Below are 25290 nucleotides of genomic sequence, written 5' to 3' on the forward strand. Positions count from 1 at the left end.
AGGACAGTAGCTCCACATAGGCAAACAAGGGAGGGAAGCCAGAACCAATTATCCCAATGCCCAGCCGTCCAGAGAGGGCCAGTACTGACGGTGCTGATGCCACTGTTAACCCCTAGTGAAGACTTCAAATCCCTCCGCCCTTGTGGGGAGGGGCAGGGGCTGCGATTTTATTCCTGGGCTCATTGAGTTGTTCCATTGGAACTAGGTGGAGAGAAATATCAGAAGTCACTATCCCACATGTGTCTGTCTGTCCCCATCTATCTGTCTGTCTGTCTATCTATCTCCCCTCCCCCTCTCTGGTCCCCACATAGAATCAGCAACGACCTTCCCGGGGAGCCCAGCCTCCCCACCCAACTCTGGCCTCCAGCATCTCCGCCTGGACTGGCCCTCACGCCTCTTCCCACCATTAGGTCTGGCTGAAGCCCAGCTCTGCGTGGAGCCTGGCTGCCCACGGGCGGCCTGCCCTCTGGCCAGCCTTCCAGGCCCGCTACCAGCCACCCACCCACCCACCTTCCCGCCCTTTCTCCACCAGCTTCTAATTAATTAAAGTATCTATCCACTGAGACCCTTCCTTGTTCCAAACACAGGATGGAGGACCAAGACTACTTCTGTCACCGGGAGTGCTCAGACCCAAGCCCACTGGGGCTCAGAGATCTGCACCAAGGACCTCGAGGGGCACATTTACTGCCAGTATTTTGACCTCCGTGCCCGAGTGTGCAGGCGGGTATGCAGACGTGAGGTCAGGGCGGCCTGTGAGCCTGCGCGAGTCCTCCTGTTTCCAGAGCCTCGTTTCCCATTCTATAAAACAGCTGTGGCAATCCACGCGTGGGCTCTGGGTGCTGGCGTCCCCCAGCCTGGCAAGCTGCCGGCCAGCCTGCCCCGAGCTGTTGCCATGTCTTAACTGCCTGATCCTGGGAGACTGCTTAGTCCTGAACACCTCAGAGGACTCACCCACAAAATGAGGGCAGTATCTGTGGGCGCCAAGGGGCTTGACTGATGCGAGGAACTTAGCTCTGTGGCCCTGCAAGGGCTGATGCTGGGTCACTAGGAAGGGACGGCAGGAGGCGAGACCAAGGCCCTGGTAAAACTCCAGTCTAGAGGCCCACCCAGGGCACAGGCAAGGCCAGAGTGGACTCCTGAGGGAAGAGGTGGGCCCTGGGAGGAGCGGAGCTGGGCTGGGCTGTTGCCCAGGAGGCACATGGCAGGTGGGTGAACGGGTCCCAGGATGCAGGGAGGAGTCGCGGGCGGTGCCTGCAGACCTGCCCACCCTACACCAGGCCGCTGGGTGAGGGCTCCCCTCTCCTGGGCCCCTGGATGAAGCACAGGGCAGAGAGCGCAGGCTGGAAGGCGTTTATTCATAAGTCGGGTCCGTAGGGGGACCACTACTGGTTACAAGCTCTAGAAGCTCTGGTCAGGACAGGGACAGCCATGGAGCAGGCACCCCAGGCAGGGGTCGAGGGCAGGCAGCGGCCCGGACACAAGAGCAGCACAGGCAGTTCCGGAGCCTGGGAGGGTCTTCTCCACCCCCCCCCCACTGCGCCCCTTGGTCCCATACCCCTCTAGGGTTAAAGTGCAGCTGGGAGGAGGGGCGGGACTGGAGCTGGAGGGTGAGGCCGGCATGGCTGCCCTCAGGCCTCCTTGTCCTGCTTCCTAGAGGCGCCACAGTGTCCACGCAGGGCCTCCTCTAAGCCTCTGGGGGAGGGACATCCAAACAGATATTTAGAAGGACCTTCCCCAGGACCGTAGGGCTGGCTCCCATCAGCTTTGTGAAGGGCCTAGGACTTGGGGGAGAGGAGGGAGGGGGGTCTTCTTCAGGGGTGGCCTGGGGCTTGCCCTCCCCCTGGCCCGGGAAGATTCTTCCTTCCCCCCCTCCCCCCCACTTCTCCCCACACCCAGGCACCCAAGGAAGCCCATGCAAGGCCCAGAGAGCCTGGCTGCTGGCTCTGGGGCCCCGAGTCAGGAGGGGCCTGCCCTGGCCTGACTCCCAAACCACTCCACTGAGGGAGCCACTTCCGGCCCTGGGAGAGCTGCTTTCCTGGGGATGGGGGTGCAGGGGAGGCCTCTGGGGAAACCTTCGGGGCTGCAGCTTCCGGCTTCTGCCAGCCATCTCCCTGGCCCAGCCGCCCCTCCCCCACGCTCAGCCCAGGGCTCTGGCTGCAACATGTGCCCACCCCCGGGGATCCTGACCCACCAGGGGCTTTGAGGACCTCGGCCTGGGCCTGCTATCTCGGAGGCCTCACCCCCTCCTCAGCAGCTTAGCCAAATTCCTCCCCCTCCCAAGGGCACATCACTAGAAGGCAGAAAGGAAGACCCCCCCCCCCAACACTTTCCAAAAAGAGCCCTGCAGACCTCTGCTTCTGCCCCTGACACTTGAATATATTAAATTGTGCAGCATGGCTCCAGCCCCGCCCCTTCAGGTCTCCATGGCAATGGGCAGCATTCCAAGTCCAAGTCTGAATCCAAGTCCGTCCAGTGCCAAAGCTGGGGGCTTCCGCCTCTCCGCTCCCTCTTCCCCGGAGGCTGAGACCCGGCATTCCACAGGGGGCTGGGAGGGGAGCGGAGCCGGAGGCCTCAGTCCTCAGCCCCCTCTTCCTCAGCATGAGGGGCACCTGGAGGCTCCTCGGGCTCCGGGGTCTGCCCACCAGGGTGGGGGTGAGGGTGCGGGTGGGGGTGGGAGCCAGGCTGGGCGCCGGGCGCGTCCTCGCCCTGCACATAGACGCTCAGCCCCTCGTGGCTGGGCTCCTTGCCGCAGGCCTGGCAGCTGCAGTGCAGGATCTTCTCCACCAGCTTGTCCACCCGGGGCACCACCTCATGGCCGGGGCACTCCAAGGTCACCTGCAGAGAGCAGGAGGAAAGGAAGGGATAGTTCCTGCAGCCCGAGAGCAGCACAACCTGTGAGGACCGCGACCCCACAGCCTCCCTTGGCACCCGTTAGGTCTGCAGGCCACCAGCAGATGGGGACCAGACCCTGCAGGAGCCACCTGACTCCTCTCCTCACACCTGTCCTGCCCCCTTCCCACCCACTCCCCAGGGTACTCTGGGGAGAAAACCCTCACCCCTCCAGCCACCCAAGGTCTTCAGGCTGCCCCTGGCTGACCCCACTCCCGTCCACGCTGCTACCTGACCTGCTCCAGAGGCCCCACCCATCCCCCACCACCTGCCCTAAACTCTGCCAGTTAACTCCTGGACACCTCTGCGTCTGAGTCCACACCTCCCTTCCTCAAAGGAGGTTCACCCTGTAGGAACCCCATGAGTTCCCTGCCTGTCCCCGTGGTCACCTTCCTATTGCCCTTCCTCCCTTCCTTCCTCCTCTTTTCTCTCCTTCCTTCCATACAGCTCCTACCCCAAGCCAGCTCCCAGGGCACAAGCACAGACACGGGCCCTCAAGGAATCAGAATCTAACTAGGGAAACGGACTTGCCACAACCAGCCAGACGTGGGGGTGGGGGAGTCTTCACATGTGACAGGTGCTCAAAGCAGAGGCCCAAAGGTCTCTGGGAGCCAAAGGAACAGGGATTTGACCCAGTCCAAGTGTCTGGAAAGAGGCCCCAAGAAAATGATGCTTAAGCCAAGAGCAGAAAAATGAACAGAAATTAACTGGAGGGGAGGAGCAAGAAAGAAGGGAAAGGAGGAGGAGGATGGAGGGGGAGGAGGAGGAGGTTTTCAGACAACATGTGCAAAGGCCCTGTGGTAGAAGGGAGCAGAGCAGGTAAGAAGAGACTAAAGGAGGTAGGCTGATATCCAATGTCCATCTCTTAAGGAAGGGTGGGGGGAGGGTCTTACGAGGCATGGCAGATTTTGGTCTCAGCCTATAACAATGGGAGGCCCCAGAAATTTTTCAGCACATCAGAATGAGGCTTCAGAAAGATCCTGTGTGCAGGTTGGTGTAAGGCTTGTGAGCCCATCCTGTGGCAAGGACCAGGGTACATCCCCAGTACAAGCCCTGCACCCTGCACAGGGTAACTGTGGCCACCAGCTGGATGGGAGAGCCCGAGCAGGGCGGGTGGGCCTTACTCACAATCTCCCACATGGACTGGGCTGGCATGCAGGAGTCACAGTGCACCAGGGACTCTGTGGACTGCGGGAAGGTGTTGGGGACGCTGTAGCTGAAGCACTGTCCTAGGCACGCCCTGTGGGAGGAGAGGTCACCGTGCCGTGTCACCATGGGGGAGAAGGGGGGCAGCCCTGGTCCTCCCCTCCCACCTGCCCCCTGGGGCCCACCTGTTCTGGATGGACTTGGCCTCACAGCCGCTGTGGCCCACAATCTGGGTGATGTTCTTGGCTTCGCACCAGGCACTCTTGTCTGGGAACAGGGCCAGCTTGTTGATGGGCGGGGGGGCGGCCAATAGCATGGCAGGGAAGACAGCCCCCACCAGGACCTGCAGCATCGTGCCTGCAACCTCCAGAGTCCTGGAACGGATCACAGGTGGCAGGTGAGGCTCAGCAAGGCCCAGAGGCCAGGCAGTAGGGTTTGGTGGTTACAAGCAGGACCCGGGAACTTGACCCCTGGGTTCTTCCACTCTTCCACTCACTAGCCAAGTACAGCCTTGGACTAGTTATTTCGCTTCTCTGAATCTCGAAAACCCGTCCAGAAATTGTACTGCATCAGATGTGTCAGGAAGATTAAATGAGCTATGAAATGAGCCTCACAGGCAATTCACACTCCATATGTGTTCGTTATTTTTATAACTTACTATGTAGACTTGATAAAGTTACTTTTTATCTCTGTGTCTCAGTTTCTTCATCTAAAAAGTGGAGCTGCTATATGGCAATTGCCCCCAACCTGGTGGACATGCCTGTAATCCCAGCTATTCAGGAGGCTGAGGCAGAAGGATCACAAGTTCAAGGACAGACTGGTCAACTTAGTGAGACCCTGTCTCAAAAATGAAAAAGGGCTGGGGATGTGGCTCAGTGGCAGAGTGCCCCTGGATTCAATCCCCTGTACCAAAAAATAATAATAAATAGGTGAATGAATAATAAAGGAGAAGAAAAATAATTGTTGCAGTTGCTGAACAAGACACCAAGTGTTCAAGTCCACGTCCAGCAGTGAGCTCCCTCTCTTTTATGCTGTGAATCCTGCAGGAGAAAAATCCATTGTACTGGAGTGTAGGTCATTGGCAGAGCAAGTGTTTAGCATGTGCAAGACCCTGGATTCGATCCCCAGCACCACACACATGAAAAACTTGTCCACACAGCCCTGGAGGGGCCAGCCACCCACCACGCATTATCCTGGACACCACTGCCACAGCCATCAGGATTCCTTCTGGGGAAGATAAACTCGAACTTCATGTCACAGTGAGTTCTTATGGCACCCCAGTCAGACATATTTCTTTCTCAGATGCCCCTCCTGAGCCTTAAGACCACCGGGCCCTACATATAACGTCAAGGCTAGCTCCATCCTAACCCCTGAGTGGAGCAGGAGACAAAGCCCAGTTTGAACATCTGCTAATCCCCTGAAATAGGAGGAAGGAGCGGACACCAAGACAATACCAGAGCCTGCCAGAAGATGGCGCTGCAGGACAGTCTGTGTCTAAAGGATTACGCGCCCCAACTTCACCCTCCCACGTTCTTGGCTTCACACTTCACCCACTGCCCCCCAACCTCCCCTACCCCCACCTCAAAGAGAATGTGGTATGGAAGGCTGGGGATGTAGCTCAGTTGGTGGAGTGCTTGCCTTGCATGCACAAGGCCCTGGGTTCAATCCCCAGCACCACACACACACACACAAAAAGAGTGGTATGGGAAATTCCAGAGAAATTTGGAAGTGAGGGCAGTGCCTGAGTTGGGTCCCCAACCCTCTAGACAGGGCACCTGGAAGGGTACACACGTGCTATGTGAGCCTGCACACTCAGGCCTCAGTTTCTCCACCTGTAAAATTCTCCACCTGTAAAATGAGTGAGTTGGCCCAGGCCAGGCCCAACCCATCAGAATGCCCTGGAGACCTGTGGGGTGACAGCTCTAGGGTGGGCTGGGGTTCAGCCCCTTCAGAAAGCTTCCAGGGAGTGGTTCTGCTGCGGAGCCAGACGGGGCAAGCTTCCAGATCAAACAGTCTGGGGCTCCGGGTCTTTGGATCGTCCTCAAGGGTCCTGGATGAGACTGAATGGGAGGACAGGGGCATGTCCCACAGAAGCCCAGGCCCAGGGCTGGGGATGGCTCAGGACCAGGCATCCCACTCAGAACGGCCCTAGCCTGGACCCTCCTTCTTCAGAAAGCAAGTGGGGCTGGCAGAGGCAGGTACTTGGTAAAGTGTCCAGGGACGGGTGGGGGTGGCCTGCCCCCACAGTGGAAATCTGGGTGGGCTGGCTGAGCGGGGTCGTGTCGTTAGGGCACAGGCGGCCTGCAGGCATGACACTCCACAGCACTCTACTGTCCAACCAGCATCCCCCTCTGCTCCTGCCCTTCTCCTTGCATTGGCCCTGGCTCACGGGAGATGACCTCTGACCCCAGTCCGGCAGGGAGAAGAGCAGCTGGAGGTAAGGTGGGAGAGTCTGCCCCCACCCCAAAGGAGCTCCTGCCTGGACGCAGGGTCTCATCCACACGTATCTGGCTCGCTCAGAAGATCCACAGGCTTTCAGCACAGTCAAGACAGAGTGGACCTGCTCCTAACTGGCCACCTAGCCGATGTGTGACAAGCCTCCAGGAGGCTTCCTGGTCCCCAGTAGATCCCCTGCCATCTCTAGGGTATCAGCCTGAGCCAGCATCTGAACATGGTCTTCTCAAAAGGCCAGAGGTGACTGGGGCAGGGAAGATCCAGGGTCTCTGCAGGACCTGGGGTGGATGGCTATACGGCCTGTGCGGGGGCATGTGCTGAATCACTACAGGCCAGGCCCAGGCTAGAGCACAGTGGAGCTGAGGCTGCAGGGCACAGAATAACGGGGAGTTTGGGGAACAGTCACTGGCCCAGAGATCAGGCTCTGTCCATTAGGATCAGTATGGCAGAAGCCAAGGAGAAGTGGGGCACACTGAGGCATCCACCCGCTTCTCCTTCTCCCGCTCCAGTGCCCAGTGGAGAGAGGGTTATTCATGAGGGCCAGCCATGCCCACAGAGAGGTGCTGCAACCCAACCTGCTGTACCCTGGTACCCTGGCCTGCTCAGGGTACTGGGGCCACCCTCAGCCTCCCTGGGGCAGCAGCCCTGAGCTCCAGCAGACTGCCTGCCTCCCACCAGACATGAGGCCCCTCGAGTCTCCAATGCTGGAATCCCGGACCTCCCACCTAGGACCTGTGGCATCCAGAAATAAAGTTCACTTCTGGGAACCCACCTTCCCATCCTAAATGGGGAACAGAGCGTTTTCCTTGCAGAAGAACCGAGAAGACCCCATGAAAGCACCCAGCACTCAGCAAGCACCAGTGAGGCCAGCTCTGTTCCCCAGGGGGCTCATGGGAAAGGGGGCGGCTCCAGAGCCCAGGCTGGGGAGCCTGGACACACCCACCTCCTCCCAGCCACTCTCCTGCCCCCCTGCCCAGCCCTGCCCTGCCCAGCCCTGCCCTGCCGTGCCAGGGAGAGCCCACGCTGCCCCCATCAGTGGGTGGGCTTTTTGCTAGCAGGTTTTATTGTTGGTTTATACATTTTTGTTTTTTCAGCAGGGACTCGGCCAACTTTTTTTAAGCAGCAGTCAGACCTTGCTTCCTGAGCCTCCGGCCTCACCCAGGTTCTCAGCTCTTCCTCCCCGCCCTGGAGATCACGCAGCAAGTCATGGGACTCCCCAGTGCCCAGGGCGGGAAGAGGAGTTGCGAGCTAACAGGCCACCGCCCCAGGCTTTTCAGAGCCCTAGGGCCCGGCAGGTCACCTGAACCGTGTCTTTCCCTGGGTCATTCTGTTCCCTAGGGTTCCTCTCCGAGGCTCTCCTCTTCCTTACCAAGAGCTTTCTTTCCAGGATGGAGGGAGAGGCAGGGTGGCCAAAAGGAGGGGGTGCGGGGCCCAGCCCCCCACTCACTCAGGAGCTCAGGGTCAAGGGGAAACAGTTTGAGCAAGGACAGCCAGAGATGGCAGTGAGAGGGGAACAGAGGTCCTTAACTGTGGACGGAGAGAGCACTGCACAGGGCTGACGTGGTGGGCAAGGAGGGAGCTCCCAGGAGGGCATGGCCTATGCAAAGGCGGGAGGGCACTCACAGCCACTGCGCGCCCTCTCCTGCCTCAGAGAGGGCTGGCGAGGCACTGGTCCAAGGCTTTCACCTGAGCCAAGGGACTTGGTCCTTACAGTACCCACAGGCAGATGCCCCTCTTCCCACTCCAGAGATGGAGGCACAGAGAAGCTGAGACTGGCAGGAGCTCACACCATCAGTAAGCAGAACTGAGACTTCGCCCCAGCCAGTACCAGGTGGGCCCCCAGCTGCCCTTGCAGATGAAGGTCACCAAAGAGAGAAGCAAGAAACAGGAATCGGAATCGAGGCGCAGCGCCCAGCATGGAGGGAATGGGCCCCCGCTGGATGAAGCCCGGGCCCTGTGGCTGCCCTCCTGCTCCTGTGCACTTTGGTGTCCAGCCACTGCCCAGGCTGGGACCTGGGGGCTCCCCACATACCCGAGTTCAAATCTCATTCCTCGATCCCTGCAGATAAGCAAGTGGCCATGGCAGACCCCGGCTCCTTGAGGCCTTGGTGAAGGGAAGGGACCGTCCTTCTCCACAGGGCTGCATGGGCTGAAGGAGGCGCCTTAGCATAGGTGGGTGTCTGACCAAGCCCACGCACTCACCCAGCCACCTCTCAAATCCAAGTCTTCTGATTCCTCAGGAGCCTCCTGCCACTGGTTCTGAGCAGCCATCACACAGACAGGAGGCCCCCAAGGGGGTGACACCGGCTGACCCATTTCAGCACTGTGGACACTGAGCACAGCTCAGGAAAGCGGCCAGCATACCTCCCTCTCTGAGCAAACAGAAGACTAGGGCTGCTGGTGCAGGGGTGGGGGAGGGCCTGGTTCAGAAGGTCACTCAGGAAGGCAGGGAGGTGGGCAGCAGGAACGTCCCAAACAGAGCAGGCCCCGAGAGCCACACCTCCCAGCACTGACGGCTTCCCCCAGGTGATGGTCAGAGACGCAGAGGCCTGGGCCCAGCCTGGGTAGTCTGAACCCCCAGCCTGGGCTGTGGCGCAGGCCTCTGTACATGTGCTCCCCACATGATGTTGAGGCCCAGCCAGGTCAGGAGCCACAGCCCCCCAGCTCCCCAGGACAGGGGCCCCTCAGCCCACTGCCTGGGTCCTAGGGCCTGCAGTAGCGTCCTAAATGCACCAGAGGGGCCTAGATTTCAAGGAACACCTCCTCCAGCTTCTACCCACCACACAATCCTTTGTGTAGTAAAGAGGTGACTTTGTGTAACAGATGAACAGTCCCCCCCTCCCCATTTCCTCTTTTGGTAAGTTGACTATTCAGGGTCAGCTGAGGTCCAGCTCACTAGGATTCCCAGGGTAGACGGTGACTACTCACCTGTCTCCCTTCCTTCCCTGACAATGTGCACACATGTGCAGGCACACACACACGCACACACACATGCACACGCGCCCACGCCCACACTGGGCACATCTCTGGTGGAAAGGCCAACTTCTCCCTGCAACTTCAGCTCCTGAAGGAAATTCCCTCACATCTGCCCCAGCTGCTCCCGATGCTTCTACCTGTGGACTCAGCAGTCGGGTGACATGGAAATACACACAATGAGCATGTCTGTCGGGTGGTGGCTCATTCAAACCCAGTGCTCCCCACCCCTCCTCTCCTCCTTTACCTGCACTCCCCAACACACACACACACACACACACACACACACACACACACACTCAAGCTCAGCCACTTGAACCTTTCTGTGCCTTGGTTTCCTCATCTGCAAAGTGGGAGTCATGGCTAAACCCACCCCACAGGGAAGCCAGGAGAATTAAGTTGAAGTGTACGTGGAACCCTCTAGAGAGAATGCCCACAATACAAGCCTTGATAAAGGGGGCAGCTACTGGCCTTGGTGTGGCCAAGGGGTCCCCTTATCTGTCCTGGCCTCTGCCTCTCCTTCCAGATCCTGAATGGGTCCTGAGAATATCTCAATCTGGGGGTGCATCTGGATGAAGGGGACTCCTTGAGGTGAAACTAAAAACAGAGGACAGCTGTGAAGAGTTTTATAAGCTGCCAGGTGCCACCCAACATGCCCCCTTGCCAGGGCAGCAGCTGAGCAAAGCTCTCCTGCAGACTCTCCCAGTGAGCCACTGATAATAGAAAGGCCCTGGAGAGAGCAGCCCCCTCCAGATCAGTTTTAGAAAACAGACTCTGCCCGGTGCCAGGCTGCGCATGCGGCTGGCCCAGAGGGTGTGGCGCTGGTGGCCAGCCCTAGGCTTGGGGATCAGCAGGGTGGGGCAGCCCTCCAGGTCTTGGAAGGAATACAGGGACTTCCTAGGATGGTGCAACTGAAAATGCTGCTTGGGAGGGGGGGACAGGCAGGGTGTGGGGGGGACAGGCAGGGTCCGGTGGGCCTGTGATGCCCTAGAGTCAGACATGGGCCCTGGTCAGCCCAGCAGGAATCCCTGAGCACTCTGGGATCCTCCAGGCTGTCTCAGCCAAAGTTTCCATGGCTCATTGTGTGCCTGAAGGCAGGACAGTCCAATGGTCATAGGCAAAGTCACTGGCCATTTGCCTCACATTTGCCACCAGTGAACCTGGCAGCATGGCCTGGGAACAACTATCTTAGCAGATTCCCTAGGGGAGGATCTGGCTCTGGAGAGTTGCTTAAGGCCACTGTGATTCCAATTACATGACCCCAGTCTCACCACAGGGTGGCTTTCCTCCGTCCTTCAGTGCTGGGGAGGCTGGGGCTGGTTGAGCATGGACCAACTGTCCAGCAGGCAGGCACACAGGCCAAGCCCATGCCATCCAGGCCTGCCTGCCTGCCTTTGCCAGGCAGCTCCACCTTCCAGCCCTGGCTACCTCTGCTGGCCTCCAACCCCAGCTACCAGCCCTCCTACCCACAGACCCTCCTCCTGCAGACCCAAACAGCCTTGCAAACACATTCATGCTAATAAGCTGCTGCTGGGCCTGCACATCTGCTAAGCAGAAGTCCCCGCAGACCTCACCAACAACCCTGCCCGCTCCAGCAGCCTCCGACCCTTGGGGTTGCGGGGGGGGGGGGGGGGGGGGGAGGAAGGAGCTAAACTCAGTCTGAAATTTCACTTTAAAATGATGAGGCCATATCCCCAGCTAATGAAGAGCACTTACTTCCCTGTCCACCCCTCCAACACACAGGCCCAGGAGAGAGGTCTGGCATGCAGGGGTGGGTGGAGAGGGGTGGGGGTCACCAAGGAAACGCTCCAGCCTGGCCTCTTCTTTGGCCCCAACTCAAGGCAAACCACGCCCAAGCAGCCCCAGCATCTGGGGGAGTCTCAGCAGGCTGGCGGTTTAGATGGTAACAAAGGGCAAGGGGATCCTTGTTGACAAGTTACTTCCCCACCCCCATTCTCTGCCAGCGGGTTGTTTTCCGGGAGTGCTCCCCGGTACAGACTGGTGGCCTCCCGCTGGGTAAGGACCTCAGAAAGTCTGGAAGTGTGTCCTTCTCCCCTGATGCCCGCAAAGGCTCTGGCCACACCAAGGCCAGCAGCTTGTCCCCTTTACCGAGGCTTGTAAAAGATCAGAATCGCCGGGCCTGGGAGCGGGCCAGGGGGCAGGTGGCCGGCAGCAGGATCCTGTAGCGCACACGGCCTCTCAGGGGTGGAATTCTTAGGAGAACTGAGCCCCCGGGAAGGCTGGCTCTCCCTGCCCCAGTCTCAATTCCGAGGGGATGACCCAGGCCAGGCCCTGGGGAAGGAAGGCGGGAGGGTTTGGCGTCTTTTACCAGGTCTAAGAAACTATCCACGAACCCACCTGGGGGGACCCACCGAGCCTCCGATGCTGGGAGACCAGGAACCGGAGGGTGGGGGTCAGGGAGGCGCGTATTCTGAGCAGACTCCCACAGAGGGCTGCGCGGACAGAGAAAAGGAGAGGACATGAAGGCAGAGACAGAAACCCAGGGAAACTGAAAACGAAGGCGGAGGGGAAGCAGACCGAGGGGCAGAACCGGCGCGTAGGGGCGGAAATGCAGCGAGCTACGGAGCAACAGGGCCACACAGATGTGGAGGGAGAAGCCGAGAGTGGGCAGAAGGGACGCAGAGGGTCCTCGGGCGGAGAGGCTCGAGGCAGCGCGGAGAGGTCGGGGTAGAGCCGCAGGGCGCGCGAGCCCCGCTGCCGAGCCCCGGTGCTGCCCGGCGCCCGCGCGACCCGCCTGGCTCTCCTTCGGCCGCGCATCCTCCTCCCACTTTCTCTCTGGGCCGCGGAAACTCTTAGCGAGGAACGGAACCCCGAGCCCGGCTGGGGACGAACTCAGGACTCGGAGTGCCCCCGGCCACTCCGTGCCGCGCCCACGTCCCCGGTGCCGGCGGCCGGAGTCGCCCGGCCGGCCCGTGAGTTCCCGGGCTCGGTGGCGGCGCCTCGCCCAGTGTCCGCGGCCGTCCGACGAGCAGCTGGCGGCGGGGGCGCGGCGCGGCCGCAACGGCCGAAGCCTCCGGTAGCCGGGCGCCCGCGTGCCGGCCCGGGCGGGACTTACCGCGCGCGGCGGCGGCGGCAGGGAGCGCGGCGCGCCCGCGGGTCCTCGAAGCTAGATGTGAGCCGCGGGGTCGCAGGCCGGGGCGCCCCGGGAGGCTGGGCGAGGCGGCCGGCAGGGCTGGCTGCGCTGCGCGCCGTCTGCGGCCCGGGCGGGCGCGCGGTGCGGGGGAGCGGCGAGCGGAGCGGCTCCGACGTCAGGGTGTCTCGGCTCCAAATAGGGAGCGAGGGCGGGGGAGCGAGGGGAGGGACGCGCGAGAAAGAGCGGGCGGGAGCGCGGCCGCTCCCTCCAGGCGCGCAGGAGGGGCGCCGCGGCCGCCCGGCCCCCGGCCCCTCTCCCCGCCCGCCAGAGCTTGGCTGGACCTCCGCGAGGCCCGACGGCGCGGGGCAGCGGCCCGCACGCCTGGCCGGCGCCGCAGACACACGACAGCGAACCGGGTGCCCCAGCCGATTCTCAGGCGCCCTCCCCGGGTTTCTCTGCCCTTCAACTTCTCTCCGCCAGACTTTTCCCGAGACTGGGCTCTCAGGCCGGGCCAGGCCTCGGGGTGACAAAGACGGAGGTGTCCTTTTTTATGGGAACCGGGCATTCTTCTTGCTCTGAGAATGAGGCGCTCCAGCCCACCGAGTCCCGCCACTGGGAGCCCATCACACTCGGCAGTCCTGCGGTGCGCCCATCCTATCGGCTCCTGGGCTTGCAGCCAGTTTCGGGTCTATACTGTTTCTATGACTCTGATCTGCTCCAGGCACTTGACTTAAGCATCCAAGAAGGGACTGAGAGCCCCAGAAAGGACTATTCCGAACCAGAAGGCCAGAAAATGACTCAAATGACTCATTTCTCTGGCTCTTGGGGAAGAGCGGGATGCCTGGTCCAGGGTCCAGGGTCCAGCCTCACCTGGGGTATTCATCTAATCGGTGGGCACTGCAGTGGATTGTGGTAGGACCGATCTCTTCCAACAGAGTGAGAAGATAGCTTTGCTCCCTAAAAATGGTAGCTCACAGTGTTGAACTTCGGGATTTTGCTTTACATTATGGTCACCTATGTCCATATTTTTAACTCAGCTAGGCTGGAAGCTCCCAGATGGACTCCACACCTGCTCATCCAATGTTACAGGGTTGCCCAGCATCCTAGGTGGCTCCTAGTGGCCTGTGGCAGCCCCTGCCCTACTCCAGCCTGTCTGCACTCTCCAAACACAGCACCCCACGTTGCTATTGCCTGTGCTGTGCCATCTGCTGGGGTTTCCTTCCCCACCCTTCATCTCCTGGTAAACTCATTCTTCAAACACCATATTGGAAAGCCTTCCCAAGACCTTTGGGTAACCGTAAGTTCTCCCGCCCCCAGGTGTGATCCTGGAGCATGGGATCCATCTGTCCATGTTAATCTCCCTCTAGGATAACTGTGCACATCTCTTCCTCCATTAGACTTTGGGCTCCTCAAAGGCAGGGCTCATGTGCTTCAGGATCCCCAGTGTGTGAGGGGCCAGAAGAGATGTAAAACATATTTGGTTGAATCAAGTAATTATCCCCCATAGATTGGCTTTTCCAAAGGATAATTATAATAACAATTATAATAACTGCATGTGCACAGCCTATTTCTAAGCACTTTCCACTTTCACAATAAATCTATTAGATAATATTGTTATCCTCACTTAATAAATGAAAACATAACAAAACAAAAAAGGCCTAGAGAGAGATAGAGGTTAAGTAGCTCATCTAAAGTCACACAGTGGGAGGCTTGAGGTTGTAAGATCATAAGTTCAAGTTCAGTCAGGGCAACTTACCAAAACCCTCTTTCAAAACAAAAAGTCAGCCGGGCAGTGGCATATATCTGTAATCCCAGTGGTTTGGGAAGCAGAGACAGGGGGATCACGAGTTCAAAGCCAGCCTAGGCAAAAAGCAAGGCACTAAAGAACTCAGTTTGACCCTGACTCTAAATAAAATCCAAAAAGGTAAGGCTAAGGATGTGGCTCAGTGGTTGAATGCCCCTGAATTCAATCCTGGGTACCCTATCCCTCCCACGAAAAAATAAAATAAAAAGTAAAAAAGGGCTGGGGGTGTAGATCAATGGTAGAGCACTTGTCTAGCATATGTGAGGCTCTGGGTTCAAGTCCCAGCACTGCAAAATAAGTAAATAAATAAAATCATACAGTAGGATACCAGTTAATGTCTCTTGGATAACAATGCACTACAGAAACCAGCCTCACTGCATTGGATGCAGTAACTGCTCAGGAACATTTTTAATGTGAAGGTCTACATTTTGGAAAACCCACTCCCTCACTGCAGGAGGCTAATTGGATCACACCAGGTCTATGGGCAGGAGGCTGGAATCCCAGTCAGCACCCTTGACAGTGCAGCCCACCCCTCTCAAACACAGGGAGGTTCTAGAAGAATGCCAACCACCACCTAATCGAGGACCAACCACCTACTCAAGGACATGGGGTTTGGAGTTAAGTCACACCTATCTGGCGAAGACTGGAGGAGGATGGTAATGTGGACAGGGGGCTCAGAAGGGGACATGTTAATATTATCTAGACAGCTACCACTTTAAGTCAGGCATTAGGCTAGGCACTATATTGCTATATCTCATGGAATCCTTACCACAGTCCCATCGCTGTTCCCATTGTACAGATCAGAAATATCAAGTCACCAAAAATGTAGTTACGTGCTCAAGACCACATGGCTGGTTGATTGACAAAGTCTGGACTTGAACCCACAGCCCAGGGTCCTGTGCCCACCACGCCCTCTTGGCTGCCTCCTGCCCCTCCCATCAGGCTGCAAGTGCGGATGCAGTGGGCCCAGGGTAATGGGGCCCAGCGGGAAGGCAGAACCTGTCAAGTCAGAATCTCCAAGCTCCAGGAGATGCACCTGGTTGGCAGCGCTGCTCCAGCTGCCCTGACAGGCCTGGCTGGCACAGAGCACGGGCCCACAGCCAGAGCCTGCTGGCCCAGGGCCAGCCTCTTGGGGCCGAGGTAACGTGGGGCCCAGAGCTGGGGCTGAGGGCTGAAAGCCCCTCTCCCCAGCTCATTAGCAAACATCTGGGCTCAGGAAAATGACCGACCTGGAATGTGACTGGGCTGCAGGGAGCTGCTCCCTCCCTGAGTCCCGGGAATGTGAGCTCCCTCCGGCAGGGCAGGGGCTCAGGCCAGCTGTTTCCTCTAATCCTGTCAGTCTGGGCTCAACAGGGGTCCAAGCCTCCGCACTCTTGCAAGAGAAAGAGTGAAAACAAGCAGAGGACCTTCCTTCCAGGCCCAAGGTCCCCCACCATCTTCAAGTCCCCACTTGAGGTGGGAGGTTCCTGTGGGCACCTCCCTGCTGGCTTTGCCTCTTCCTGACATCACCCACCAACTATGGGACTCAGTGCGAATGGGTTTCATTTTGCCTCTTGGTTTCCTGATCCAGTACTGGTACGTGCTCCCTAGGGTCAATGTCAGGAATCGTTCATTTATCTAACAAATATTCATTGTGCCTACTGTGTTCCACACAGCCACAGAGGTGGGGACATAGCAATGAACTAGGCCAATAAGGTCCCAGCCTTCAAGGAATTTGTTCATGGATTGTGGTGGTGCAAACCTATAATCCCAGCTACTCAGGAGGTTGAGGCAGGAGGATCATAAGTAGGAGGCCTGCCTCAGTAACTTATCAAGACACTGTCTCAAAATAATACAAAGGGCTGGGGGATGAAGCTCAGTGGTAAATTGCTTGACTAGCACCAGACCGTGGGTTCCATCTTCAGCAACACACACACAAAAGATATATTCTATAGAACCAAAACCTAAGAACAGAGGGGCAGAGTGTGTAGCAAGGAAACTGATGGATGAATTTCACAAAATCAAAGCGTTGTAAGAGAACTAGCCCAGAATGGATGATGCGATGGGGGAGAGAGGGATTTATCCAGAAGTCTCAGAAAACATCTCTAAGAGGTGACATTTAAGGTGAGAATGTGATGAGGAGGAATGAGGATTTAAGGAGATAAATAGATGCAAAGTGCTCAGCACAGTTCCTGGAAAACAGCTCTCGGGGTCATAAAATGAAAGGTGTTTTAGGGAGGCTTCTGTGCATAGCAAAGGAAAAGTGAGGAGTTGGATTCCCGGAATCAAATCCAGGCTTTAGCACAAAGTGTTCTCCTCTTGCTCAAGTAATGCACTTCGTAAGTCTCAGTTTCCTCATCTGCAAAATAGAGATTTCAGCGGTCTCCATCCCCACATGACTGTGAGAACTCACTGAGCTGTGCACATGAAGCACAGTGCAAGAGCTCCCCTCTCAGGAGGTGGCGGCTACGTGACTGTTGTTTTATCCTTTCCCATGGAGGAGAAAGATTTGCCCAAGTTCACTCAGCAAATAGTAGAGATCCAGGACCACAGCCAGATGCTCTGACTTTGAGCCCATTGCCCTGGGTTGGAGGCTCTCAGACCATTGACCCTGCTGTCAATGGTCTCAGGGGCTCCATGGTGGCCTCAGGAGAAGATGGCCATGCACTAATGGGGTCTGCCCTCCCAAGGGCTGCTAGGGGTGTGGGAAGGGAGGGCTTGGCCTGGATTGGAGAGCAGGTATGAGGTCCCTTGGGAAAATTTTAAATGCCCTTTGTAGGTGGGGTGGGAACAAAGGATCAGGAGGAGGGACCAAATGCTAAGCACCCTGGAGGTAAGGGGAGAGAAGAGGGTCAGAAGTGAGAGCTCAATTCCAGGGTTTCTGGAGTGGAGGTGTAAGTCCAAGTCTATCCGACTCCAATAATCATCTATTTTGCACTTCTAAGAGGCAGTGGGGCGGGCAGTTATGGCTGTTTCCTTCTCTGCAAAAATGAACATCCTGATATTTCCAGAAATGTGTCCCAACTCCAGGGGCCGGTGCCAAGGGCCACAAGGGATAAGCCCCCTGTCAGCCACTCACTCTACCATGCACTTCTTTGCTTCTTTCTCCCAACTGCCCTCCCTAGGGCTGGGGATATACCTCAGCTGGTCGAGCACTTGCCTCACATGCACTAGGCCCTGGGTTCAATCTTCAACACCACAAAAAACAAAAACAAAAACCAATTGCTCTCCCTACCCCTCCTGTGGGCAGTACTCAGTTCTCCTCTGAACCATTCAGGCCAGAAACTGGACAAAACAGCTCTTTTATGGTGTCTCTTCTCCAGGTTTGTTTTCCTCCCATTTCTTCCTTCCATTCCTCAGCTTCCAGTGGCCCCCACACAGACACAGCGAGTGGGAGAAGAATTTTTCTCCTTCCCCAAGAATTAGTTGATCCTTCTATATATATTTAATAACCTGCAGAATGGCTTTTTTTTTTTTTATCTTAAGGTTTCTGTGCTCCAAATTCACTGGGGAAAATAATTCCCTTTTCAGGAACATGGGAGTTGAAGAAAAAGAGGGCACAAAAGAATATCCCAGAGAATGGCCTCCAGGACCTGCACCAGAACACACCCAGCGCCAGGCTTGCTCTCCATGAACCTGTCCTCCTGGACAATGGGATTAGGAGCAGAATGGACACATGACCCAGGTTGTGCCAATCAAATTCTCTCTCTGAAGAGTTTGATCTGAGAGGCACAGGGACATGTGGGGAACATGGGGTTCACATGAAGGGCAAGAGCGTTGAGGATTCTAGCTGGTGACGAAGCTGACAAGGCCTTGTTTTGTGCTTACGATGGTCACCTTTTCCACGGATCCCAGGAGCTTCTCGAGTATCTACAGTCTCAAGCTGTCTTGAGTTAATTGCCTCTTTTTTTTTTTTTAAAGAGAGAGAGAATTTTAATATTTATTTATTAGTTTTCGGCAGACACAACATCTTTGTATGTGGTGCTGAGGATCGAACCCGGGCCGCACGCATGCCAGGCGAGCGCGCTACCGCTTGAGCCACATCCCCAGCCCCGAGTTAATTGCCTCTTAACAAGTTTTAACTAAAACAAACTTTTTGGGGGGGCTACTAAGTGTCCAGCACATTGCAAGTTACTAGAGATAAGACAAGACATAAGAGCTGCCATCCAGGGGAAAAGGACAGGCACACAATAATGGGAAAGTCATTGCCCAGAAAGTTCATTGCCCGGGAAGCTGCCCAGCCATGAGGGCTCAGGAGTTCAGAGAAGGGAGCTGTTATGGTTTGGATGTTTCACGTCCTGGAAAAGCTCATGGGGCAATCCAGGAATGTAGAAGGTGATTAGATTAGATTATGAAAGCTATAACCTTTTCAGTTGATGAATCTATTTGATGGGTTAATAATTTGAACAGACTCTCTGGTTGTAACTATAGGCAGGTGGGAGTGGCTGAAGGAAGTAGGTCACTGGGGGTGTGCTCTTGGCCTATGTCGTGTCCCTGGCTTCTTTTCTCTCTCTCTCTGTCTCTCTGCCTTCTGGCTATCAGTAGGTAAGCAGCTTCCCTCTACCACATCCTTTTGCATGATGTTCTGCCTTATCTTGGGTCAGGCCAATGGAGTTGGTCACTCATGGACTGAACCTCTGAAACCATGAACCCCAAAATAAACTTTTACTCCTCCAAGTTGTTCTTGTCAAGTATCTTTGTCATAGAGAAAGTATGACTAACACAGGAACAATCCCTGGGGACTAGAATGGGCTGGCTAGAGGAGGTAGGGTTTGAGCAGAGCATGGGCAAATCAGGAAAGCAGTCCATGCTAAGAAAGAAGACCTGAAAAAAATGATTTGTATTTGACAAATAGGTGGCCCTAAGACTTCCATAACACCACCACAGCAGTCACCATGAACATAACACTGGGCTGGCCCAGAAAAGCCTCAGAATCCTTGCTAACACCGCTCCCCTGGACAGTCACCTCCAAGGGCTATGTACATCTGGCTTATGGGATAAAACTTCTTTTTTTTTTTTTAATTTTTAATATTTTATTTTTTAGTTCTCGGCTGACACAACATCGTTGTTTGTATGTGGTGCTGAGGATCGAACCCGGGCCGCACGCATGCCAGGCGAGCGCGCTACCGCTTGAGCCACATCTCCAGCCCGGGATGAAACTTCTTTCTTTGAAAGTATCTGTCACCCCTAGGAAAGTGTTACAACTAGTTTGATTGAAATAGAGTTAATAACTAAAAAATAAATAGAGTGAATATGACAATATTTGGTTACTCAGCAAATATCTGAGTGCCTACTCTGCTCCAGGCTCTGTTCTGGTGCTAGGATACAGCAACTAACAAAACTGATAAAAATCTCTGCCCTTTCTAGACACAATGGCACATGCCTATAATCCCAGCTATTCAGGAGGCTGACACAGGAGGATCACAAATTTGAGGACAGCCTGGGCAACTTAGGAGACCCTATGTGAAATAAAACAAAACATCCCATAAACTCTAGCTGTGCAGCCTGTTTTCATCCTACCCTATTCCACATGGTGGGAAGTAGAGATAGGAGGAGGATGTGAGGGCCTAGAATGCCAGGTTAAGAAATCTGACCCTGGATTCTGTGCCTATTGGGGTTCTTCTGAATCAAAAACAGCATGCCTGGGGGCTGGGGATGTGGCTCGGGCGGTGGCGGGCTCGCCTGGCATGCGTGCGGCCCGGGTTCCATCCTCAGCACCACATACCAACGGGGATGTTGTGTCCGCCGAGAACTAAAAAATAAATGTTAAAAAAAAAAATTCTCTCTCTCTCTCTCTCTCTCTCTCTCTCTCCTCTCTCACTCTCTCTTAAAAAAAAAAAAAAAAAAAAAACAGCATGCCTAAGGTAGGGTCAAGACTGGTAGGAAGGGGAGCTTCAGGCTGGGAGGCTACTTGGAGTCAAGAACCCTTAAGAGACCTGGCTATTGGTTGATATATTCTATGCTTTACCTCCTGCACAACCTCCCAGGGATATCTAAATGGATTAAGGCAAGATCTACTATCACCGCCATATTCTCAGCAAGAAGACTTTTGGAAAACCAAGTAGAACCTGTGTTTTATGCATGAAGTCAACCCTAGCAAGAAGAGCAAGTGGACCACTTATTTTTCTGGTATAGAGTCTGAAATGTGAAATCACAGTTGATATACCTCCAGTTTAGATGGGGAACTGTTCTTTTGATCATAATGTATTACATAATTGATTACAATATGAAATAATACTAGTTAGTTGGTGATTTTACTCTCCTCAATGACAGAGTACAGCTGAAGGGACAGGGATCATTACTACCATCTCACAAGGAGGCGGGGGGTGGGGGATGGAGTGACTTTACACAATGCGCTGGGGAAGCTGGGATGAGAGCGGAGCGTGCTGTGGAGCAAGGACCAGGGGAAGCCTTTCTTCTGACCGAAAGTCACTGACCCACAGAAGTGGTCAGGGCCACCCGCTGAAAAATCAAGTTAAATTAGGAAATTTGAAAATATAGAAAATGTTAAACTCAACCACCTAGCTGAAACAGTAAGGGTAAAACCATGCCATAAACATGATGAAAATGTACTTTGGGTTTTAATCACATCAAGAGATAGAGCAGCAGGAAAGGGGAGGGTGAGGAATGACAGAAACAGGAGGACATCTGCAGATAAAGGCAGAGAGACCAGGGATTGCACACTGTCCTACACTCACATACATATAAAGCCAACTAGACCTAATCTACAAGTGTGGCGCTTTAAAACATTAACCCCTGGGACCAGGTTTCTCATTATTAGATAAGGGAGTTACAAATATGGGGAAGGCCAGACCAGTCTTCAGGGGTTTTTCTACTTTCTGCAGTACTGGGATGGAACCTGGGGCCTTGTGCTAAGCATGGGCTCTACCACCACGCCAACCTCACAGCTCCTTCAGTTTGGGACTTAAGATAGTAGTATGAACTGATGGTCACAGACATGCATACATGTCTGCTAGCTCTGTGTACTGAGAGGCTAACAAAGCTATTGGAATCCAGGCAATGATGAACCAAGGGTAAAGGATGCACCTGGACATTTTGGTTTCTAACTTCCATTCTCCACTCAAAGGAAACAGGACTCCGTGGAGAATTGGCTATTCCAAGATTGGGGTAGGCAACATGTGAAAATGGAATATTGCCAGGTACGGTGGCACGCACCTCTAATCTCAGCAACTCAGGAGAGGCAGGAGGATCGCAAGTTCAAAGCCAGCCTCAGCAGATTAGTGAGGCACTTAGCAACTCAGTGAGACCCTGTCTCTATAAAAAAGGGCTGGAGACATGGCTCAGTGGTTAAGCGCCCCTCAGTTCAATCCCTGGTACAAAAAAAAAAAAAAAAAAGTGAAATATCTTCAAAAGATGGAGTGGATATGTCAAAAGGATGCAGGCGCTAACTTGAAAGAGTCCCTGTTGGACCAATCTGGACAATGGGAGTAATAAACACTAATAGTGGGGCTGGGGTTGTGGCTCAGTGATAGAACACTTGCTGGCACATGTGAGGCTCTTGGTTCAATCCTCAGCGCTGCATATAAATAAATAAAATTAAAAGACTCATTGACAACTAAAAAATATTTAAAAACAAAACACTAATAGCACTGGGTAATTGAACGCAAGGAGAATCTGTGAGTCCATGCTGAAATAAATAAATGAAAGATAAAAGGGAGAGGAAGGAAAGTTCTTCTTCATAAAATGCCAGGTAATAAGGAGTAATAAGTTTACAAAATCATTTGTGGATGCTAAGCTGATGATAGTTTAAGGGATGGGATATTTACAGTTTCTCCCCACAGTTATTAATTATTATTTTTTTTTTTTAGAGAGAGAGTGAGAGAGGAGAGAGGAGAGAGAGAGAGAATTTTTAATATTTATTTTTTAGTTCTCGGCGGACACAACATCTTTGTTGGTATGTGGTGCTGAGGATCAAACCTGGGCCGCACGCATGCCAGGCGAGCGCACTACCGCTTGAGCCACATCCCCAGCCCCACAGTTATTAATTATAAGAAGAAAAATAATGAATTTACAGTGGAGACACCAGGCAACTACCACTTTTACCAAGTGACCAAGATGAACATCACTAATACTGGGACAAATGGATGTCGGGTGCCTCGTGATATCATGCACTGAAAGGACACATCACCAGCTCTGCCAAAGTGTCAAAGCCTGGATCTAATCACAAGGAAACATCAGACAAACCCAAACCGAAAACCTAAGAAACAGTCTACAAAATAACTGGCAAAGACTGTCAAGGACAGAAAAAGAATCGCTGATGAACTGTTCAGGATTAAAGAAAGAGACTCAAAATCTAGGTTCAACGTATGGTCCAGGACTGGGAGAAATAACTGGACAATGTATTACTTCAACAGTTCACAAAATTAGCAGCTATACAGTGGCTTAGATGGCACCACCACAGCTGTATTAATTTCCTGAGTTCAATCATTGTACTGTGAACACCTCATTCTTAGATCACATACATGGAAACTCTAGGACAAATAAGCATGTCTGTCTCTGGCTTCCTATTAAGTGCCCAAAAGTTGTGCACACATACACCACAGGATGAAGAAAAAAATAAAGTGTGAACAATGGAAGACCATGGGTAAAAGGAAGAAAGGAGCTTCTTGTATTAATTCACGTTGCCTTTTTTTTTTATTTTGAAGGACTGAGGATTGTCCAGAGCCTCACTCATGCTAGATAAATGCTCTATCTCTGAACTACAGCCCTCATCCTTCCTCTTTTTAAAAAATTTTATTTTGAGATGGGTTCTCACAAAATTGCCCAGGTTGACCTTGAATCTGCAATCCTCCTGCTTCAGCCTCCTGAGTATCTGGGATTTTCACTTTTTTTTTTTTACAGAAAATTCTGTTTACATATAAAATTGTGTCAAAAATCAAACGCTACACGCTGGGTTTGTTCCTCAGCACCACATAAAAATAAACAAATAAAATATGCCCAACTAAAAAAAAAATCAAAAGCTACAAAAAAGTCACCTCTTTAAAATATTAAGATAGTAAACATTAGCAGTATACATGATAAAAGGGGGTTCTTTTTGGGGGGGTACTGGGCAATGAACCCAGGGGTGCTTTACTACTGAGCTACATCCCCAGTCCTTTTTATTTTTAGGCAATATCTCACTAAGTTGCTGAAGCTGGCTTCTAATTTTCAATCCTCCTGCCTTAGCTGCCTTAGTGGCTGGGATCACTGTACCCAGCAGGGGTACCTAGTGAAGGATGCATTTTACAGTTTGTAAAGAGTCTCAAAAAGATTCTAATTTTAAAGTATATATTTTTAAGATGAATAGATCAATGAAATGTCATAATACTTTATTACCTTTGCAAGGATTAAGCAATACTCACCTGTAACACTGACTAGAAGCTGATCAATAATTGTATTTCTGAATCTAACATGATAGTACATGCTTCTAATTTAAAGACTCAGGAGGCTGAGGCTGGAGGATTGAAAGTTTGAGGTCAACTATGGCAACTTAGTGAGACTCTGTCTCAAAATAAAAAATAAAAAGGGCTGGGGATGTAGCTCAGTGATAGAGCGTCCCTGGGTTCCATCTCCAGTACTATCAAAAGAAAAAAAATGTGTTTCTAATTAACACATACAGGAATTATTATTACTATTTGCAATACTAGGAATTGAACCCAGGTGTACTCTACCACTGGGCTATACTCACAGTCTCCCCCACCATTTTTTTTTCTTTTTAGTGGTGCTGGGGACTGAACCCAGGGCCTTGTGCGTGTGAGGCAAGCACTCTACCCACTGAGCTTTACATCACCAGTCCCTTGGTCCATTTTTAAATGTTAAGACATGTCTCACTAAGTTGCCAAGTCTTGAGATCCTCCCGCCTCAGTTTCCCAAGTCACTGGGATTAAAGGTGTGCAACTCTGGGCAAAATTAATACTTTTTAAGAAACATAGATGATTTCAAATTATCCTTATCAATTTCAACTGGCCCTTATCAATTTCAACTAGCTTAAGTGTACCAAATCAAGTTTTAACTCAATCAAGCCACTTCATATCAACCATTCTAGGTTTAAACAGTTTAACTTTTGACTAGCATAGAGCATGGGTAAGTCTGGACTCTGGAATCAGAACGTGAACTCCACCTGCATTACCACTTACCTGCTTGTCCTTGAGCAAGTTACTTTATCCTTCCAAATTCTCTTTCTTCACTATGATGTACGTAAAATCTTAGGACAGTAATTAGCTCAGAAGTGTTATTATATATTTGAGGTGAACAAAATATGTTGTGCTGGTTCGTTCATAAGGCCTAGTCCTGGAATAGAGAAAAGTGACTTGACAGTTGATAATGAGCTGTTTTCTCAAGCCCCAATCCCTTCCCTATTGAAGACTTACACCTGCCCCCACCTTGAAACCTCATCCCCCTAATATTACCCTTCTGGCTCTGAACCCCAAAGAGGATTGAAAAATCCCAGCCAATCATCCTGAGTGCGCACACACTAAGTCATGTTTCCTACCAGCCAAACCTCCTTGAGGAGCTCTTGGTTCCTGTTCAATTTCTTTGCCATCTCACCACCCCCCATCTCCTTCCTCTCCTAAGTCTAAGCACCAAGCCCATGTGCTCAGCAAATAAGTCTGATTTTTTAAAAAGCTAGGATGGCATTTCAGAAGGAGAGAAGCCATAATGGCCTTGCTCGTATGCATCTCAATTGGGCAGAGTGAAAATAAATGGCACTAAAACTCATCAAGGAAGATGCAGTGTTTTTCAACAACTTAGGTTTGCTGGACCACTGAGATGCTCATTTTCTTCCACAGATCTTGCTGATTTCAATCCCAAAAGTCAACTCTATAAGCATTATGCCCTGTGTTCTGAAAGAACCCCAACTACCTACCATTAATACTAGGCACTCGATTTTGATTCAAATAACAACCTCTATCTATCTATCTACCTATCTATCTATCTGTTTATTTATGGC

General features: G+C 53.2%; 1 protein-coding gene across 2 annotated transcripts; it reads right to left on the reverse strand.

The window, feature by feature from the left end:
- Positions 1 to 1335: 1335 nt before the first annotated feature.
- NBL1 (NBL1, DAN family BMP antagonist) lies at positions 1336 to 24592 on the reverse strand. Of its 2 annotated transcripts, none has more exons than XM_081306005.1 (4): positions 24476 to 24592; positions 4221 to 4409; positions 4018 to 4129; positions 1336 to 2835 (listed from the first exon to the last, which is right to left on the reverse strand). In XM_081306005.1, the coding sequence occupies exons 2-4, from the start codon at positions 4385 to 4387 to the stop codon at positions 2572 to 2574; spliced, it is 543 nt and encodes a 180-aa protein (XP_081162131.1). In that variant the 5' UTR covers positions 4388 to 4409; positions 24476 to 24592; the 3' UTR covers positions 1336 to 2571. The 2 variants fall into 2 exon arrangements, with proteins under 2 accessions (XP_081162131.1, XP_081162132.1); XM_081306006.1 differs by lacking the exon at positions 24476 to 24592 and adding an exon at positions 12539 to 12918.
- Positions 24593 to 25290: the final 698 nt, after the last annotated feature.

Source organism: Spermophilus citellus (assembly GCF_964194105.1).
Source record: "Spermophilus citellus genome assembly, chromosome: 9".
Taxonomy (NCBI): domain Eukaryota; kingdom Metazoa; phylum Chordata; class Mammalia; order Rodentia; family Sciuridae; genus Spermophilus; species Spermophilus citellus.

Bases quoted from the DNA above. Each gene is read 5' to 3' on its own strand.
- NBL1 (XM_081306005.1), bottom strand. From the start codon at position 4,387: ATGCTGCAGGTCCTGGTGGGGGCTGTCTTCCCTGCCATGCTATTGGCC. The intron at 4,130-4,220 runs GTGGGCCCCAGG...CTCCTCCCACAG, and splicing joins GCCAAGTCCATCCAGAACAG to GGCGTGCCTAGGACAGTGCT. The intron at 2,836-4,017 runs GTGAGTAAGGCC...TGCTCTCTGCAG, and splicing joins CCCAGTCCATGTGGGAGATT to GTGACCTTGGAGTGCCCCGG.